Source organism: Numida meleagris, chromosome 10 (assembly GCF_002078875.1).
Source record: "Numida meleagris isolate 19003 breed g44 Domestic line chromosome 10, NumMel1.0, whole genome shotgun sequence".
Lineage (NCBI taxonomy): Eukaryota > Metazoa > Chordata > Aves > Galliformes > Numididae > Numida > Numida meleagris.
In genome coordinates, this window is record NC_034418.1 from 584,200 (window position 1) to 604,667 (window position 20,468).

Below are 20,468 nucleotides of genomic sequence, written 5' to 3' on the forward strand. Positions count from 1 at the left end.
AAGCGCTGCCGGGCATGGCTTTGCTCTCGAGTGCTCGCAGCCCCGTTGGGCCGAGCTTCCTTTCCCACCAGTCAAGGTGATTCATTCCGAAAGTACCAACATCGGTTGCTTCAACCGAAAAGGGAGAAAGCAAACAACAGATGCTGCAGCTTTTCGTGTCCAAGTGAGGTGTGAGGTGAGGGACTTCTGGGCAGTTCTTTGCAGGAGAAGCCTTGTGTCCCTTTGAGCTGGCAGCCTGCCCTGGAGCGACTTCTGGCCCTGCTAACACATCAACAGCGTTTTGTGTGGGGATGGAGAACAGACCCCAGATCAGCACTGCCCGTTGGGGTCAGCGCTGCCCATCGGCCTCCCCAGCTCCCCCGCCCCGCGCTTCAGGCCGGCATATCCCCAGCCACCCTTTGTGGGCGTTGTTGGATCTGGATTTTGGTTTTATCTTTTCCTTTTCCAATTAGTGGACTTTGAAGCACCGTGGCGTGCTGCCTTGCAGATTCTGGGTTCTCTCTGCACACGCACTGAAACGTGGAACCTTTCTTCAAAATGTCCGTACCCACTCTGTTCTCACTTAAATCCGGTCTCTGCTCCAAAGGAAATAAAGGTCACTTTTTTTCTCATAGATACAGCAGAAACAGTAAATCCATATTTCCCTTTCTCCCGGCATAATCAGGCTTTTTGCATCTAAAAAACAATATTTTCTACTGCAAGAACCTGAACCAAACCAAGGAAAGAGGTCATTCTAGTGAAAGCTCGTCCTCAGAACCATAGAACCATTAAGGTTGGAAACGACCTCTGCAATCATCTAGTCCAGCCGACCACTTACCACCAAATTACCCACTAAAATGTTCCTCTGGAACAGTCCCCAAAAGCTTTTCCTGCATCACCATCTGGCTATGGATTCCGGGAAAGGATAACTCCCCTGTATTGTTTTTGTTGGGTGTTGTGGCACATCTGACTTGCTTAATCACAGATGCGTTGACGCTGGGGGAATTCCTGGCTATTCTGACTTTCATTTTGCATCGTCATTTGCTCTCTAACAGTCCCGGCGAGCACTGAAAGGAGAGCAGTAAGTGGTGAATTTGCAGCACTGAACATTGCCTCCCTGGTCCCTTGTCCTTTAGCTTCTGCTGCTGCTGCTTCGCTTCTGGGTGAGTTGCACACACTTTTTGGAGCACACGAGAAGTCGGTAGATTTGCAACAGGGAGCTTCACCTTTCGGTTTTGCACTGCGTTTCTGCCGGTGCATTTGAAGAGCGAGGTTTAAAGGTTTTCTTCCCCCTCTCAGGATGTTTTGTTTGTGCTTTATATTGAGCCCCGAGGCATTTTGCTGCAGGTTGCTGCTTCCCTGCATTTCTGGTAGTCGGGCAGTAGCAGAGGAGCTTTCGCTTTCAGCGGACTTTTCAGCGTTGTTTTGTCCCTGAACATGAATCTTACGTTAATTTGTGTGTCTGCTCTGAATCTTACGTTAATTTGTGTGTCTGCTCTGAATCTTACGTTAATTTGTGTGTCTGCTCTTTGCCTGAATGCCTTTCAGTCGTCATTGACGCTGAGGTCTGGTTAGTATTATTTTTTTTTTCTTATTAAGAAAAAAATATTTTTATTCTTATTAAGTAGGTAGTTCTCAGCCAGCTGAAGTCAGAGCATTGCTGTCCGCAGAGTTCTGTGCGAGGGGCAGGAAAATGCAGATAAATGACAATCAGCACTAACAGATCAGGCTGCTGGAATTGAAGCTGGCTGTGCAGGAAAGCTGTTACTTTGCAGTTTGTTTTGAACGGCAGCTTATATGTGAACACGTTTGAACATATTTGAATATTTGAATATATTTGAATATTTGAATGGGGCATTTTCTTGTCATTTCACTGGGAACTTTTGTGTTCTTGTTAGAACAGGGAATGACAGGCATGGGGGGATTTGTACAATGTGGGGATTTTACCCCCATTTTGATGGATCCCAGAGCTGACTCATTTATTGTGTATGAAAGTATGGTCTGGGGTGGGAACCCAGGTACGGCATCTCTGCAAAGACTGTTATACCAGTGTATGGTGGTACTGCACAATAGACAACCAGTGCCATAGTTTTCACTTGAAGAGTCAAAGATGAGTGACTCCTTGAGGGAGTCAGCAGCTCCTGTCAACTCAGTGTCAGCTGCTGGAACCCCACTTACTCTAACCCTTAGAGCCCGACCTGTCAGCCTATTGTTCACCCATTGCATTGTGTTTTGCCTAGCTGTATGGTGGATGTTTTATCCAGAAGAATAGTATGAGAAACAGTGTAAGGAACAAATGAGAAAACTATTCAGCCCAACAGGATTCCATCCAAACTACTCCGCTCAACAGCATTACCAGCTTGTGGCCCTCACACTGAGCCATGTTGGCCCCTGTCCCATCCCCAGTCCTGCTCTCACCTGCGTAAACTCGGACCTCCTGGGACACACTGCTGCACATTCCCTCGTGTGCAAGGCAGAAGGTAGAAGGAGAGTATTTGTCTTAGTGAGCTACTGCGGTTGAACGGCTATAGGTAACCGAAGGCTGATGCTAAACCGTGTTGGCAGCTTGAAGCTGGAGCTCTTTCACTTGTTTTGTTTTCCCACATCAAACACATTAACATGTGGTAGTCTTGGACCTGGAGGGACCATCTACTCCAGATACAAGACAGCAAGTCAGTGGGGGGTTCTGTTTCTCAGACTTTTTGCAGAGATGGTAGTGGTAGTTGGAACTGGCTTTAGACATCAGAGAAGGGCAGCAAGGTGCTAGGGACAGCCCAGTGGCATGGTCCTAGTGCTGCCTTTCCTGTGCTAGGGTTTTGCTGTGTTTGGAGGCGTGTGGATGGTAATTTATCTCCTCCCTCATCCCTTTCCTTGCAGTTAGGGTGGCTGGACACCAGTCAGGTTGACAGAGATGAGCAGCTCAGGTCAGGCAGTGACACCAGGGAAGCTGTGAGTCCCTTGAAGTGTTCCTGTAAAGCCTGTCTCCTTCATCTGTATCTTTCATGTGACTGAGTCTTGTGTTTTCATCACACCAGTGGCAGACCCTCAGATGTCCAGACTTTGTGGTCATGTCTGTTTTGAGCTGGAGTGGATGATTCCGGAGAAGGAAAGCTCCACAGCTGACCCCAAGATCAAGGACAGAGCTTCTAAATCTGTCACCTGTGTAGCTGCCTGTGCCCTTTCATGTCTACTCTGCTCTTCATGTCTGCTCTGTTCTTGTTTCTCTTAGGGATGCACACCGAGTGAGGACGCTGCGTGTAGGCGCACACCATGTGTTGGGGTGTAGCTGTGTGCTGAAACTCTGCCACTAGTAGACCACTTCTTTGGCAGGATATGGAGGAGAAAGCACCTTTGTATTTGCATACGCTGCTGGATTGCACCTAGGACAACTGAAAGGAGGCTGACCACGCAGCAATGCAGGTAGGAGAACATGCGTGCGTGGCTTTGCTGTTGAAAGGAAGTGGAAGAGATTGGTGACATTGTACCAAAGCAGAAATGTGTTGTTCATCCCCACAAAATGACTAGCAGAAATTGCATTGTGAGCCCTTTGAGATGGGAAATACCCAGGCCTCCCTAGGGGAGCTGCTGCATGCAAAAGATGCCTGTGGTGTTACATTTGGCGGATGGCCACTGCATAAATACAACAGAGGAACTTCTCCCTGGCTGCATCTGGAGAGCCTGACTCATGTTGTTTGCCCTCATCCGTTTTGGCACAACACAGCAGGCAAACACAGCAGTCCTTGCAGCTCCTCATGTCAGGGCTAGGATTTGCCACAAGGCAGATAAGAAGTGCTGGATGGACCGAGGGGGCGGACCAAATCCTGCCCGACAGCAGGACTGTGTGGATGAGCATCTCTTGCTTCCATGCCCATCGTTACCCTTTCTGGTTTCATCCCCCCAGCCCACACTCCAGAACAATGATCTTGACCTGGAAACAGCTGTAGCAAGCATCCGCCCCCAGCTCGTGGAGTTCCTCAGCCACCGTCCCGACTGGCTGCTCGCTGCCTGCCAGCACTTCCTCCCAATGGCTGTCCTCAGCAGCTTGGCAGGCGTCACCGACCGCAGAGAAAAAGTCTCTGTGCTCCTCGACCTGCTGGAGAAGGCTGGCCCCGCCACCTGGACACAGTTTGCACAGTGCCTCTGCATGGAGTGTGACCTGCCCCTGGAAATGGAGATACTGCTCATGAGTTCTGCGGGAGAAGGTAGGTAATGGAGGTGGACCAGCTTCCTCTGACTGCCTCCAAACATAACCAGTGTCTTGGCCCCCTGAAGGCACCAGAGCAGGATAGGCACTGATGCTGCCAAAATCCTTAATTACGCACTGAGTGTCTTGTCAATGAGAGGTGACAGTCCACTTCATGCTGCTCAGGCAGCTGCAAGCAAGCCCAAGCCACTTGGTAAATGATCTAACTTTCCTTCTGGTTCACCCTGTCTATCTTATTCCATAATCTCTGGAAGAAGAGCAGTCATTCCGAAAATATTTATTGCCAGCAAACAACAGAAGTTCACATTTTTGAGAAGTGCTTTTTCACCACGGCTGGTGTTGGTGGGCCCTTTCTCATCCAAACCTGAAAATGGGTGAGTTGCATACAGCATCGCCAGCATCTCTTCATGTTGAATGCCCCTCTGCAGGCCAGCAGTGGACTGGGCTTTTGCAAAAGGGATATTTGAGCAGGGGAAAAGTCCGAGAGAATGCAGTTCACTTAATATATTCCTCTTCTGTATCCTGATCCTGCTGGGTGCTGGTGACCAGTTGGCTGTGGTTGCTCTTTCAACAGCAACTGGCCTGATGTGAGATGGAGAACATTTGGATATCTGGCTTAGAAATGTAAGTTCCGGTTAAAAAAAAAAATACTTATAAAAGCTAAAACCAGTAAGAAACGTGTGCTCCCTCTCCAATAAAGCTGAGAAGAAATGTTTTTATATACTTGTAGGAAAAAAAAAACAACAAAAACCCCTTTTTGTTCCATGGATTTCTAATTGCTATTTTTTATTTTCCCGATCCAGGAGGAAAAGAAGTAGAAAAGTCTTAAAATACTTGCAGAAAAAGGGAAGCACTTCCCCACATCCCTCATTTTCACTTGGCAATGCCTTTAGAGGGGATTGTGTGACCTACAGAGTGTAACCACTGCACTGTGTATGAGGATGTAGGCATACACAGGATGTGCATACACGGTGTTAAAACCTACAACACCAGCTCAGCTATGCTTATAACTTATTGTATTACTTAATTTGGTCCTGACTTCCCCTCTGCTAGCATTCTGCATAGCAGGAAGTCCCGCATGATGAGGTCTTCTCAACAGTATGTCTCTAACACCCTGCTTGGAATAACTTGCCATTGCTTGCATCAGTTGATGGATGCAGCTGTTAGTGACCAGCTTCAGCAGCTGCTACTTTTGCAGAAGGGAAAGATCAGGCAAGCAGCAGGGAACAAGGACTGATGCCTTCCTCTTGGGACTAAAGCTGAAACAGATTTTAGCCTTTCAGTGATGTGAAGTATCATAAAAAAATGGTTTCTTCAGGTTTCAGGATCGGTTTGTGCTGGTTAAACTGTAGCGTTAGCATTTTAGCATCTCTGCTCCTACTGAAAATGAATTGGTTTGCTTTTGCTCTAGTGTGATTTTAAGTGCAGCCTGCCCCGGTGCGTGGCTGTGCGATGGCAGGGGCTGTCCCAGTCAGGGCAGAAGATGGTGGTGTTGAGGAGGACACCGGATCACTCTTCAGAGTAGCAAAGTGGTCTTTGGTTAGGGAAGATGAACCATTAGATTGCCTCGGCTGAAATGACTCCTGGGAAAATGAGTTTCTGCCTGCGTGGTGAACCAGACTGGAGGACAGACACAGGTTAACACCAACCTGCAGGGCTGCCCTGGTAGGGCTGGGATCAAGGAGTGGGGAAATAGTGGGACTGTGTCTTCAAGCACCATAGCTAGCTTACTTTGCTTTACGTGGCATGCAGGGCAAGAGTCAGCACATTGAAGATCTTGAATGGATTTTGTGGGAGGCTGTGGCATGGCCTCATTTGCAGCCTTGTTCTTCGTTGCTTTGTGCTGATGCTAAAGGTAGAAATACCGGAGTACTCTCCTGCATTTCCAATTGGAGATGACAACGAAGGGAAGTCGTGTATGAAGGCTTCCCATCTGATTTTGGGAAGCCATCCTTCAGGACGTGAGTTTATCTGAACTGGTGGTATGCAGACTCCTGCTTGGTACGAGCAGGATCTCCCTCTGGAGTTTTGTGACTGTAGTCTGTGGGGCTGCCAGCGCTGAGTGGGAGCTCCTGGCAGCTCCAGCTGCCTCCTGCACTACACACCATTGTGCTGCCATGCAGTGAGTGAGAGGATGTCCTTGCTCAGGCTTCCAGCTGACTGCTGAGGGTTTCATTCCAGAAATACCTCCTGTGCAGAAGCTGGGAAGAATGGAGCTTCCATTTTTGGCTGCAGTGTGGTTTTGGATTAGCCCAAGCTGCTCTTGCTCTGACTTTGCATGTGTCATACTGAAAAGTTGTTTCGCACCTTGAAAGCGGAGGTTAACTGTATTTTTGGGCAGGCTGGGAGGAGGTCAGATAGGGTACCGGAAACTTGGCTGTCTTGCATCAGCCTTTATGCCCAGCCTTGTTAATCTTCCGCTGTATTTGTTGTGAACTACTTGCCCTTTGATTTTATCTGATCAGATTTCAAGAGCAGACAATTTTCTAACTTTCAATTCAACTCCTTTAGGTAACTTGACTCAGAAGAAAGAAGCATGCACAGATACAAGTGCCCAGTCCTCTGTGCCAAGAGGTAAGGCTGAAACAGACCCATGATGCTATCTATTGTCTTGGAATGTATCTGCTCTGCCTGTGGGCTGTTCAGGACTGTAAATGTCCCACATACTGGCCACAGCGCTGGCAAGGTGATCCTCACACATTGTAACATCAGGTTTGCTTTTTCTGTTGGTGCTTTCCAGATAAACATCTCCTGTTTCATTTTCTTTCCCCGCATTTCAGAATAGCCTTTTCGGCCCTGACTCTGATGAGGAACCCACTCAGTTTCTCTTCCCAGGGAATCTCCCATCCACCCTGGAAAACCTCCACTTTTTACAGCTGTACTGTAGTTGGCTCATTGGAAAGTGGAGGAAGTTGGTTTGGCTTTTAAAGAAAGGGCAGACAGACTAACCTGGAGTTGATTCAGCAGAAACCATTCTAGGAGTGTGGGAATCTGAGCTTAAAAGAATGAGTAATAGTTCTAGGGCTATTTTCAGGGATGAACTGAGGACTGAGGACTTCCAGCTATGCAGATTGTGAAACGAGGGATTTGTTTTCAAGATCCCTCCTCTTCCCTTAGAACACTACAATGGCGTCACTGGACATCATCATTCGTCATTTTTGGTGCTGTAGGTTTGGGCCACCACTGAGCAGCGTCCCTGGGCCCTCATGTAACAGCAACTGGAGAAAATGGAGGCTGCCAAAATCTGAGTTGCCTCCTCAGTCTCCAGGTTTTTCAGCCTCCAGAAATGAGACAGCAGCCCAGGTCCTCCCCGTGTGAGGAGTCCCACAGCAGAAAGATACACAGAGGATGTGAATCTGACATCCAGCTTGCTGAGTGGTTGCAGCAAAAGGAATCAATCCAGGTCATCTGCTGATTCACGTTTACGCAGAAAGCAGCCATCAAATTGCTGTGTTGTCCTGAAATGTGTGCGGGAGGAAAACAAAGCAGCAGGAAGTGAAGCCTTGCATTCTGCAGGCTGCAGCACAGAGGAGTTCCTGAGCCATCACCCTGGCAGTGCAGAGAGTGAAATGGAAGCCTTGGGTCCTCTAGAGGTGCTTAACAGTGCTGGCAGGGAATGGGTTTGGTGCTGGATTGCCCACTGGCAGCAGCAGGGGCTTCTTGCAGAGTTGCCTGTGTTCCTTGCTGAGATTTGCTCAGTACCTTATATCTTTGGTGTTTGCATCTGCTCTGTGTGTTTCCTGCTGCTGGTCAGGCACAGCTAGGCTTTCAGCACTGCGCTCCCAAAGCAGCAGGCATGTCTCAGTCATTGGTATTTCCTGTTCCTGCTCTCTTTCAGGTCCATCATGCGGGCTTATCCTGCTTTGAGTGGACTTGAATCCTGAGGAGGAGTGGAGAACAATTCAAAGAAACTGGGCTGTGGGCTTTGCTACAGTGTGTAGCTGGGATGTGTGGTCTCCCTACGTGGTATCATCTCTTGTCTCAAATTCACCACTCTTCTTCCATATGCTCAGAACCACCTCCTCCATGCCCTACATGACTCTCCAGTGCTTGTTTGACTACACTGTATGCAGACCTTAATGCTTATCTACTGTCTCTTACCTCGAACCCCACATTGAAAACATCTCTCTTTTTCTTTTTTTTTTGGCATTCCAGCAGCTGTGGTGCCAATGGGGTCACTTCCTAGGATGCTTTTTGATGCTTGCTTTTTGGCTGAGGTTCTGGCACTGCTCAGCAAACAAGGGACTGAGCAAAATAATCTAAGCATCATTTACTAAACTTAACACATCCTTCACGTCATGCGCCTTTTAAAATTCATGTTGTTTCCTGCGAAGAGTTTCAAAGCGGGTTGTACCATTACTCCTGTTCCTGGTGTCCCAGCTGTTGGAGGCTGAAAATGATAACATTTGGTTATTAACTGCTCTGTGAAGTGAGGTCAAAGTCATGTTCCAATATCAGATAGATGCTGATTTCTTGTATGATCATGTATCTCTCATGGAGAAGGAGGGACCTGCTCAATCACTCTGCAAAAATACCCAAGGAAGTTGAATAGGAAAGTAGTACGTCACACTGTGGTCGGCACAGCCGATGTTATCCGCTAGGAAAACCTATATGAACTGAATAAACCGAAGTGCTGGAAGACTGGAGAGCAATTGCCGAGAAAATAATGGAGCTCAGGGGGCTCCACTCCTGAGAGTCATTACCCAGCCCAGACCCCATGGTCACTCCTGAGAGCTGCAGGGTGGTTGGGCCTTAAGGACCAGCCCTAGCTGACTTTCTACGTGGCAGAATCATAGGGGTGGGAAGGAACTTCTGGGGATCGTCAAGTCCAACCGCCCTGCCAAAGCAGGTTCCCTAGAGCAGGTTACACAAGAAAATGTTCAGATGTTTTGAATATCTCCAGAGAAGGAGACTCCTCTTCTTGCCTTTTGGCAGAGATCAAGTGTGGTATCTGTTCTTATCAGTTTAACTTTCACTAGTTGGATGCGTGTCTGCATTTACTTCAGCAGCTGCAAAAACAGTTGTGTAAGCTCAGCTTGAATTTCCAAATAGTTTTGACTCTCTCTGATTTTGCTTCTTTTTCATGTTCCCTGAATGCTTTGCTGAAGAGCCTTGCCCAGCTCTACGCAAGCTGACGTTCAAAGTGCTGTTCTGATGTGTTTCTGGCTTCACTTTTCAGCACCGCCGCGCCGCCGCCGGAGCAGCAGCCCTGTCAGCGATAAGGATGCTAAGCAGCAACGCCTCGGTACGTTGATATGCAGAAGCAGAAAGCGATGGGCTTCCCTCTGAGGAACGGTCCTGTTTAAAACTTCCTTGCATAAGCACCCAAGAAACCAACTTCCTTCATGGAAAGAAACTTCTGCTTTGTGGCTGCGGAAAGTCTTACTCAACAGGTTATGAAATCTATCAAGTGGGACCTGGCAAGGGATGCAGATGGCATATAAGGAGTCGTAAAGCATTCAGCTGTTGGTCTTCCCTGTATTTGTTTGTTGTTTTTTTTTTTTTTTTTTTAAACCTAATTGGGCGATATAGTGACGATTTAAAACCTCCTAAAGGCTCCACAGTTTCTGTAGCACGTTAAAAACATGCATGGTTTAAGGTCATTCTGAAGTGCAAAAATGGAAAAAAAGTTTTATTTTTGTGTGATCAAAATGTGTCATCTCCAGCTCTGTGAAGCAGCCTCTGATCAGGGCCAGGGTTTCTCTGGGAGTGGCAGTGTTTTTTGATCTGTTATAGCTCAGAGCTGACTTTTTCACCCTCTGCATTCTCAGATTCAGCTGAAAAGTATCGGCGTCTTCTCACTGACTCCGTCTGCAAGAGGTATGGAAGCAGGAGAACGGCAGGAGCGGCAGCACAAGAGCAAACGCAGCCGCTGGCTTTCAGCCAAGCCTTTGTCAACCTTGTTCTTCGGCAGAGCAAAGCCTCCCGACTAAAGGAGAGAACTGATAAACCCCGAGAGGAGGTGGCCGGTGCCCCTGAGCCAGAAGAGTGTGTGGATACAGCCATGAGAGTGTCAGATCTTTTTGGTAGCGTGGTCCAATCGGGTGCAACGAAGGTGATCTTTTTGTTTGGTAAACCAGGTACAGGCAAGACCATGCTCATGCACAGGATTTGTCAGAAGTGGGCGGAAGGTGTCTTACATCAGTTTCTCTTCACTTTCCTGTTTGAGTTTCGGCAGTTGAATTTACTAAAAAGAAAACTGACTCTGAAGGAGCTTTTGTTTGACCTGTTTCTTCAGCCAGAAGACAGCCCCGATGCAGTGTTCCAGCACCTCCTGGAAAATGCCCAACGTACACTGATCATCTTTGATGGGCTGGATGAGTTCGCGGGTAACATGAACGTGTCATCATCTTCTAAAGGAAGCCTGAATCTTAGCTCCACTATGTCCATATCTGAGCTCTTTGTAGAGCTTTGTCATGGGAATCTCCTGCCTGGCTGCACGGTGTTGGTCACCAGTCGCCCTAAGAGGCTCCCTGACTTCTTACTAAGCACAGTAGGTCTGCTAGCAGAAGTCTGGGGGTTTGATCACGAGAAGGTTGAGGAATACGTCAGCCACTATTTTCGCCATCATTCATTCAAAGAACAAGCCATCGCTCACCTGAAGAACAACACCAAGCTCCTCAGCATGTGCCAGATCCCCGCTCTGTGTTACGTGGTCTGCATCTGTTTGGAGTATTTGCTCCTCAAACATCAGACGAGCGTGGAGCTCCCTCAGACCATGACGCAGTTTTATATCAAAATGCTTCTCATCTTCATAAACAAACAGCAGGGAGAGCACGCGGGTGATGAGGAGACTCAGCTGAACTGTAACAAGGAGGCCATTTTGGGTCTGTGTGATCTCGCACTGAAAGGCCTGGAAGCTAAGAAGCTCGTGTTTTACGTTGGAGATATTCCAGAGCACGTGAAAGAATTTGCTTCCTTGCACGGTCTGCTGACTGTCTTTGAGGTGAAGACGAATGGCGCTCGCCTGGAGACCGGCTATGCCTTTGTGCACTTGAGCTTGCAGGAGTTTTTCGCAGCCCTGTGTCTCATGATAAACAAGAGCGTGGACAAGAGCCACCTGAAGAGGAAGTTATCTCTGAAGTCAAAGTGGACATTAAGGAATGAAGCAAAGACCGAGTTCATGGAGAGTTTTCACATCTTCCTCTCAGGCTTGTCATCCAAAGAGTGTCGGACATTTCTCATGCTGCTAGCTGAACAAAGTGAAGCCTGGGTGCAGGATAAGCAAGATGCAATCCTGCAGTCTCTCAAGAGACTGGCAGCCACTCAGCTGACCGGGCCCAAGGTCATTGAGCTCTGCCATTGCACGTTTGAAACGCAAGGCCTGGAAGTAGCCCAGCACATCGGGAGCCTGCTGAATTTCAAGTACGAGTTTAAAAACTTCAGACTGACACCTCTGGACATGTCGGCTTTGGTCTTTGTCATCAACTCGGGCCAGGATGCGACTCATTTGGATTTTGCAGGGTGCCCCTTAGACACGGACTGTTTGGAGATGCTGGCCAGCTGTAAGAATGTGGAGCATCTGAGGTGAGCGTGCGGTGTGCTGGTGGCTGGGAGGGCAAGCCTAGCATTTCTGTTTTAAAAGGGAGGGAAAGATGGTGTGAGAGAACAACAATAGCTTTGATAGCGGAGAAATTTAGTAAATAATGTATTTGTGAGTGATTGGAGGATACTAAGATGATAAATCCATTCTGGATACTAAGATGACAAATCCATTCTGGCAGGCTTTTGTTTCTTTGTTTGGACTAAAAAAACAGTGAAAAACAACAAGGTAGTTAGCCTAGGAGATAAGAGGGAGAATGATAGGTGTTTCTTGGCTGTAGAGAGGCAAGACGAATCTTGCAAGCACATGAGAAAATTATAATGTAATGAAGTCACCATAAACCAGATGAACAGGAGATAACTGCACTCCGAGGTGCCCTCCCTGCCAGTGCTTTGCTGTAATGCTGGAGGGACTTTCCAAGCTGGATCTCTTGGGATTTTTCTATAGAAGTTCCTTCTGTATGATCCCCTCTATAAAAGAGGTACTTTGCCTTCAGACCTTGTGTCTTTCGTAGTCTGGAAAATGTGGGCTGCTTTGCCACTCAAACTTACAGCATCTGGACTGAAGTCAACCTGCCTGTAACTTGCTAGGTGGGTGCCACTGTACCAAAGGGCAGAAGCTTTCTGTCCTTGAAGTGCTCGCAGTTAATGCGCAAGTTTAATGGGCTTTTAAAAATCAGATTCCACCAAAAAAGAACATGACACAACATCTGGTATAAAATCAATTCAACACGTGTATTTTTGTCACGTTTTAACCTGCTCTGTGAGCTACCTTCTTTGTTGTGTTCAGGTTTTTTTTTTCCCTTCTCTTTACGTTTTAGCTTTCGGAGCAGGAGATTTGGTGATGACTTTGCTGCTGCACTTTCAAAGGGCTTAGGAGAAATGGGGAGCCTGAAGAAACTAGAGTAAGTCTGCTTGCAAGGGTAGAGCCACCTCTGCTGTGTTTCTGTCTGGCAGGTTAATCACTCACTCAGGGCTGATCATACAGAGCCGTGCAGAGCAGCACAGACATGCATGGCTCTTGTTTTCTACCACCTCCTCCTATCAGGAGGAGTTTTGCTCTGCCCTGGCTAAAGAGCAGCAGAAAGTTGGTTGGAGGTTGCAGGGTCAGGCTGCATCCTCTCTGTGTACGATGCATCTGGGATGGGTTTGCCATGTGCTGCATGGATACTAGTCCTCCCTCAGCTTGGATTGATCCTTTCTTTTTCCAGGCTGGCAGGTGGGAGCATCACAGCTGCGGGGCTGACTAACGTGGTCCGAGCTTCGTCACACTGCCTGCAGCTCGAGGAAATAAAGTGAGTGTGGTGTGGCAATACCACTCGAATCAGCTGCTCATTTGGGTCTGGGGTGCTAATGAGATCCAATCTGTGTGCAGTTTGCAGGACAATCGGATACAGAATCCAGACGTAAAGACAGTGATGGAGCTGTTTTCCAGAATGGAAAAGCTAAAGAAAGTAGAGTGAGTAAAAGAGACTTAAACCTATTAAAAATGTTACTGTTAATGAAACCAAGCACAGCATCAGAGAGAGCTTAAGTCCACATCAGAGCAGAGTTGATGGATGTCTCTGTAAGGGTTGGTATTAGTAGAGGTGCCACTAGAGGATATGTGGGACAATTTTTCTCTTCTCTCTCCTCACTTCCCTTCCCCTTGGTCAGGCTCAGGTGGAGATGCCTCAGCTCTGTGTCCTTCCTTCTCTTCTAAGCTTTCCTTTACCCATCTTGTCCTGTGCTGCCCCTCTGGGAAGGCAAAACCAGGCCACTTCCTTACCCACCCTGGTTGAAAGGGAGGCACTCTGCCCTTAAAGGGCTTCCCAAAGCGCTGGGTGTGAGGAGGTGAATCCAGAGTACCTGCAGATACTGCCAGGGAGGGGAAAAAGGGTGAATGCACCTGCTCCTCTGCTCTCCTGAAATGCTGGATAACTGCTTCTGGGAAGTGTCCCTGTGTCCCCAGTGAAGCAACGTATCATACAGAGAAGTTTGAAAGGCAGTGCAGTTGTAAGTCACGTTCCCTCCCATTTCTGATACATGCAGACAGCGTTATTTTTAGGATTACATTGAGGTTCATTGGGGTCTGTGGTCCTGTGCAGAGGTTCTGCAGAAGCAAGACATTATGTTTTAGGTTTAGTGAAGTCCAACAAGCGATGAAACAGCATAAATGTGTGGTTAAAGAGCAGATCCTCGAAGCATGCAAGTACTGTGGTTTCAGGAGTGTTTCTCAAAGTTCTGGAGAACCTTCATGGTGTTGGGGGTGTGCACAGAGGGCGTTCGTGTAACAAAGGACCATGCCCAGCATCTGAGACTGTCTTCTTCCTCACATCCACAGCCTGAGCAAGAACAATCTTTCCTTGAGTGCTGTTCTCCTTCTGGCAAAGGAAGTCGTCGCGTGTCAGAATGCCACTGAGCTGCATGTCAGGTATCAGTGCATGAGAGCTCTTACAGAAATACGCTGTCTCTTTAGGTGATGGCTGTGTCAGTGGATACTGTTTTACGGTTTGCTTGTTGGTTAATCAAAATCAATGAAAGATGACATTTACTCCTTTTTGTTTTCTGTTTGAAACACGAAATCTGAATCATGATGTTATGGATTCCCCGTTTGTGTTTTTTAATAGATCTTTTTGTCTATAAATTGATTTGCAGATGTAGTGTTTCTTTGTGTGTAACAGAATCTAAACTTGCTTTTAGGCTCTGCAACATATCAACTAGGAAATTCTTTACCAGCTAGCATAATGACAGATTTTTTTGCTTTTGTAGGTCTAGGATGAAAGAGAACTGTTTAAATCATAGCTCACGTGCTTGTGCTGCAAGTCCAATAGGCCAAGTTAATCCTTGGTGTAACTCAGGGGAAGTCAAACTACATACAGCTTTTTCTCATTTTTCTTGCTGGAATGGAGTTTCTACAGAACCTCTTTCCAACACATGACTGGCTATGCAAAAAAATCCCAACCCATTTCTTCTTAACCATGTTTCTCTTCTGTGCGTGCTTCGGCCCCAGGCCAACACAGGGGATGTGGTGCTGCCTTCCAGCCCCACAGCTGCTTTTTGGCTTGTCTGTGGCTGCGTGCTAACGTGGCAGATGTTGATTCTTTAGCACCCAGGGAACAACTTTTGTCCTTACTGAGCACCTCTGCTGAAGAAATGACATCCTTCTACCTGTGTTCTAACATTGGCTTTGATCTCATTTTCAGGAAGGACACTGTGATAATATCTTTCTCTGGCCCATCTGGGAAAGTTCCGAGGTGAGAAACTGCACTTGGTTACGTTAAGCTTGTTATGCTTTATTTGGTTGCGCTGGTTTAAACCATCAGCTCAGTGTCACAATAAACCACGTCAGAGGAGGAGAACTGATTGCCTCTGCCCTTGCATCTGGCAAAGCTTCCTGTAGTGGCACAGTCTCACATGGAGGAAAAGCATCCAGCATCTTAGTAGCGTCTTTTATTTGGAACTCAGATACTGAGTTGATTCAAATATAAAGAAATCCCACGTGGGCAGTCCCTGTGCTGACAGCTCCCATCTCCTGATAGGGGTCTTCTGGCCTTAAAAATCATTTAGCCTGGCTTGGAAGGGTTGGGCAGATCCCAGAACTCATTTTTTCTTTCAGAAAGCTCAGAGAAAACGTTAACCAGCTCCTAATTCCTCAGATGCTTTGTGAAGGCATATTGAAGGCCAAATATTTTGCTTGTTTTCAGATCTTTGGATTTGAAGTGGGAACAAAACAAGGAATGTGCAACTCCAGCTAGACATCTGAGGTTATGGTAAGAGAAGGCACTGAAATTCCTCCTGGTTGATGGGTTGATGCCTTCAGCAGAGAGTATTGGCCTTCTGAGAACAGGAAAATTCAAGTGCACTGTCTGCACATGCTGAAAATGGAAAATATCCCTCCCATCCCTCCTCTTTTTGCTGTCACTGGTCAGCACAGCAGGAGCAACCACATGCAGCTCTCTGCAGCAGGAAGCACAGAGAGACAGAGCAACGTGCCCACGACTGTGTGGCAGAGCAGAGTGTAAAACCTGCCTCTCCTCGCTGGCTGTGTGTGCTTTCATCTGGAGAGAGGCTCCAGAAATGCCAGCTTCCACTGTCCCTGCCCTGCTCATTAACCTTTCTTGTTCACAGCTTGCAGGCTCGCAGCTTGTCTTCGCAACATGCAAAGGAGATTGTGTCCATTCTCCAGAGCTGCCCACGTCTCTCTGAAGTGGAGTAAGTGCCACCTTTCCTTCCTGTTGTGTTGCTCTGAGTGTGGGCAGGAAGCAGGGTGTGTCAGAGACAGACAGCGAGGCAGTGACATCCCAAGGAGGGAGCCCAGCACAGTGTCTTGTCTGGTGAGATCTCGGTTAGGGATTTTTGGTGAGGTTCAGGGGGAGCTGAATGCTGAGCAGGTTTTGATTCCTGTGACAACTGAACTCCAGTTTTCCAGCTTGCTAACTTGAAATTGAGATCTGGAGAATTTTCTTACGCAGTGTTCCCTTCCCCCTCCCTCCCTCCCTCCCTTCCCTCCTTCCAGGGGGCAGTAAACACTTGCTCAGTTGATTTCTTGCTCCCTTCCACTTAAGTTTTTTATAATGGTAGATGTTTCTGGTGCTAAAACATGAGTCCTGTTTCTCTAGGGATAAAACTCTTAGCCTGGGGTTGCTTCATGCAGAGATATGCAGGCAAGATTTAATTCTATGATTCTATTTTAGATATAGCGTTGAGACATGGTTTAGTAGGGTTATTGGTGGTAGGGGGATGGTTGGACTAGGTGACCTTGTAGGTCTTTTCCAACCTAGCTAACCCTGTGATTCTATGGTTCTGTGATTGCTCTGAAACAGAAGAACTGTCCAGGCAAAATAATAATAAAAATAAAAAAAATTGGGGAAAGCAAGTAGGTTTTGAGGACTTTGTTATTTATACTGTCCCAACTAACCGGAAAATGCTTCAGTTTATCAGGTAACAAGCTTGGGGATGAAGGCTGCAGTTTCCTGCTGGAAGGCCTCTCCTGGATTTCAATTTCAAAGCAGCTGGAGTAAGTATTGCCTTGTACAAAACCAAATTGCCCTTTTTTTCTTGAGCCTGGGTTGTAGAGGCAAAGACCTCACCCACACCAGCACTGCAGGAGCAGCTGTGAGCACTACTGGGGAAGGATGGCATTCATCCTGTGAGGCTGTTCAGGCTGAATCTGATCACTTGCTAAGTGTGTCACTTGCAGGAAATAGGTCTGAGCGCATCCAGAGTGCCATTTTATTAAAATCTCTTTCTCAGAAGTCGTGGGCCTGTGTGTTTTGCTCCATGTCACTTCTGAAGTGCAGTGTGTTCAAGCGTGCAGCACAGTCGTGACTGCTTTCATCAGGGCAGTCCTGTGTGTTTTCACATCCAGCACGTGTGGTTTCAGTAACCAGATGTTTGCCTTTTTCTCTTTCTTAGTCTGAGTCACAACCTGCTCTCTATTAACGGCATTTTCAGTCTGTTGAAGGCAGTAAATACCTGTCACAAGGTGATGGAGGTGGAAGTCAGGTATGTAAGTCTTGAAGAATCCTGTCTGAGGTTAATCCCAAAGTCTGAGAGCTGGGTTCTGAGCTCTGTGGGCAGGTAAAGAACGTGCAAAGGTGGTTACTAACATTCACCTGTGATGGCACATCACTCAAGCTGATTCTATCTGAGCCACTGTCCAGAATTTGAGAAGGTGCAGGACTGTGTGCCCTGTAATGCTTTGGGGCGTGCATGGATGGAGTTTTAGACTCATTTCTGCACTCTGCCCTGGCAAGTTTTGGAGAGACTGTCTCTGTGAAGTATGAGAAATAGTGACATCTCCTGGAGCTGAGCTGGAAGTTCTCCTCTTAGTATTTTCCCTTGGAAACACGCTAGGATTCCTGTGTAACAATTTTGTCTACACTTTTTCTAACAGCTTGGAGAAACTGAGTTATCAGATATTGGATAGTTCGATCCAACCAGGATTTAAAACTAGTGGATATGATCTTTTGCTTGCTTTGGGAATATTTTAAGTGATGAATAGCACCGAGGTGTTAGGAACAGATCTCCACCAACACCAAGCTTTCATAAAAAAAAAAAAGAATTGATTTAAATAACCAAAATGTGCCGTTGATTGATTTCTTCTTTTCTCAGCCTTTATCATAACACCGCAGTCCTGAGGTTCACAGAAGACGGAGAATTTGCTTCCCCTCCTCCTAGGTAGAGTGTGCATGGGCAAATGTGGGGTTTTCTTTTCGTTTTTCTCAGTGTCTTGTTTAGTTCTTACTTCCTCTTTTGGTACCAAAGGTGACACCTCAGTTCTTTCCTCCTTTCCTCTGAGTCTGAACTTAGTGCTCTCTCCTGGTTTTCGTAGCCATTTTGAAAGTTGACCCCTAGCTTCTGTAAGGCACCAGATGACATTTCAAACTCAGATCTTTTGGGATTTGGATGCTGCATGTATTTATGACCAGGTTGCTTTTGCTCAGACACTCTTTGTACGCAACAGGTTTAGGTAAAAGCTGAATGCTCCATCAAATTGTAGCTTAGATGGGAAATCTGTCATCTTCCCCTTCTCCCAAGCCTCCTGCACTCTCAAAGTATTTGGATACTCACTGAAAGAAAGAATGCTATGGGCAAGGTATGGGTGTGGGTAAGAGCCAAGTGAGCCTTGGGGATCTGCCAAATTGCCAAAGCCTGGGTGTTTTATCCTTGTCTGCTTTTGTGCTCACTTACTAGGGAGGAGCCTTGGTACCCTACTGATGACCAACAGGATGGCAAAGAAAACCAGACACCTACTCCCTCCAAAAAAATAAGGTACTTCTGCAAGTTTTCATCGTATTTCATTTATTTCCTGTGTCTGCATACTGTAGCTGATGAAACCCGCATCTCCAAGTTTGAATGGTGAATTGCAAGAGAACTGGTAAAGACCCCTTCAGTCATTTCTCACTGTGCTCACGGTCCTAGCTTGCAGCTCGGGAAGCTCTGTGGTTAGTGTTTGTGGTCTTCTACAGCAGCCAGAGAGGGTTGTGGGCTGTGCTTTCTCATTCACGGCATCAGCGCGGTGATTGTATGGTACCACGTCAGCTTCCACATGGCAGCTGGAGTCTGGCTGTGTCAGAGCTTGTGGCACTGCAGGGATTTGCTGCTGTTAGTAGGGGAAATGCAATGGAAGCTGGACTGTTCATTTCTCTTCTTCCCCTAGATTGACAGAGTGTCATTTTGAAGCCAGCGACCTGGAGAAGCTGTGTGCAGTTCTGAAGGAATGTGGCAGCATCTCTGAGCTGGAGTGAGTCCTTAGTCACTCTTACAGTCTTCATCTGCAGTTTGGGGGGATACTGTGAAAATGCCATTCGTCTGTGCCAGTGTTGTACAGAGAATGTGGCACAGGCACAGCTTTACATGGGCTCGTACCCTTTGTCAGGGAGGCATGCAGTTCTAGTGCTCTCTTAAGGCAAAGGTCACAGATTACACATCCAGAAAGGGGCTGTTAGATCACTTAGCCTGCCTTCAGGTGGCACAGAAGCTGTAAGACCTTGCCTTGTATTTTTGGCCCTTGGGACCAAACCTGCAGAGGATGAGGAATGCAGGTGTAGGAGTTCTGCTAAGAGTTGATTTTATCTGCTGGTTTTGCCTGTGAAAATTAAATGCCTTTCTTTAAATCCTAGCCTCTCAAATAACTATCTGGGAGATGAAGGACTTTCACAGCTGTTGCAGTTCCTCCCAAATTTGAAAATGTTAAGGTTGCTCAAGTGAGTAGCTCACATTTCTCTTTACTCATGGTTGGGTTTTTGTAGGAGTATTGGTGGAGGAAGCCCAGTCTATGTTTAGGAAGGGCTGTGAGGATCAAGTGAAGTTACAGTTTGTGTTTGACAAGTGTAAATCTGCGGTGCCCTCTGGTCTTTCCCCACCTCTAGTCCAGGACAGATTCTTGCTTTGCATCACTATTTTAAAACACAAGAAATTTCATTTAAGCCTAAGAAACAAATGTTTCTGTTGAGCACTGAGTGGAGTTGCCCAGAGAGACTGTGGATTCTCCATCTTTGGAGATGTTCAATACGATGTCCTGAGCAGTCTGCTCTGTACGTCCCTGCTCTGAGCAGTAGAGTCGGACTAGGTCATCTCCACAGCTCAGCTCCACAGCAGTTGTGTGTGCAGAACTTGGAAGCTTGAAAGCACAGGCAGGAAGGTGAGAGAGAAGCACCTGAGAGTGCTGGATGAGGATCTCTATTATTGGGTGAGACAGTATACCAGTATAAACTGGTAGTTTTGCTTGCCGCAGCTGATGTCTCTCTTCTTCCTGTAGGCTAAATAACAACCAGATCTCCCTGAACTCTGTGTTTTGCTTGGCTCAGTCCTTACGTACACTGGAACACATTGAAACAATGAACCTCAGGTATGACCAAGAGTATTTTTCCTGTGATTTTGTGCTATAAGACCTCAAGCCATGTTTTTTCAGGAGTAATACAGAAGCACTTGTCTTCAAACTCCATCCTAATTATGTTCTGTTCTGGTTACAGCTTAGGACGCATGCAGGTGGTTCATCTAACCTTTGGGGAAAGAATCAGGTAAGATTGTATCCACTGATCCATTCAAAGCCTTTCAAACTACTCCTTACAAGATCTTACATAAATGATAATGTGTGCATCCCCAAGTTGTGCTAATTAAAGAGTTGTTTGATTGCAAGCTCTGGTTGGTTGTGGTGGGAGCAGGGTGGTCCTTTAGGCCTCAGGGAAGCTGTGGAGCAGACAGCAGTTTCCCAGTGCTGAGGGATATGCCAGGTCAGAGCAAAGGCCCACATTGG

At 47.0% G+C, this 20,468-nt stretch overlaps 1 protein-coding gene across 6 annotated transcripts in view; it reads left to right on the forward strand.

The window, feature by feature from the left end:
* Positions 1-20,468, forward strand: part of NLRC5 (NLR family CARD domain containing 5) — a 38,372-nt gene that overhangs the window by 550 nt on the left and 17,354 nt on the right. For 2 of the 6 annotated variants that reach the window (XR_002442055.1, XM_021407982.1), the window contains exons 2-22: positions 1,035-1,142; positions 3,209-3,399; positions 3,881-4,181; positions 6,695-6,757; positions 9,363-9,428; positions 9,955-11,710; positions 12,547-12,630; positions 12,937-13,020; positions 13,101-13,184; positions 14,049-14,138; positions 14,911-14,961; positions 15,412-15,477; positions 15,836-15,919; positions 16,641-16,724; positions 17,123-17,212; positions 17,822-17,887; positions 18,404-18,481; positions 18,870-18,953; positions 19,333-19,416; positions 19,971-20,060; positions 20,185-20,232. Coding sequence is in view for 5 of the 6 variants with exons in the window: in XM_021407982.1 (XP_021263657.1) it covers positions 3,394-3,399; positions 3,881-4,181; positions 6,695-6,757; positions 9,363-9,428; positions 9,955-11,710; positions 12,547-12,630; positions 12,937-13,020; positions 13,101-13,184; positions 14,049-14,138; positions 14,911-14,961; positions 15,412-15,477; positions 15,836-15,919; positions 16,641-16,724; positions 17,123-17,212; positions 17,822-17,887; positions 18,404-18,481; positions 18,870-18,953; positions 19,333-19,416; positions 19,971-20,060; positions 20,185-20,232 (3,359 nt within the window). In the remaining variant the exon portion in view is untranslated. Of the gene's footprint in view, positions 1-1,028; positions 1,143-1,471; positions 1,550-3,208; positions 3,400-3,880; positions 4,182-6,694; positions 6,758-9,362; positions 9,429-9,954; positions 11,711-12,546; positions 12,631-12,936; positions 13,021-13,100; positions 13,185-14,048; positions 14,139-14,910; positions 14,962-15,411; positions 15,478-15,835; positions 15,920-16,640; positions 16,725-17,122; positions 17,213-17,821; positions 17,888-18,403; positions 18,482-18,869; positions 18,954-19,332; positions 19,417-19,970; positions 20,061-20,184; positions 20,233-20,468 lie in introns of those variants that run through there. The other 4 variants (XM_021407984.1, XM_021407985.1, XM_021407983.1 and 1 more) reach the window with 4 other exon arrangements.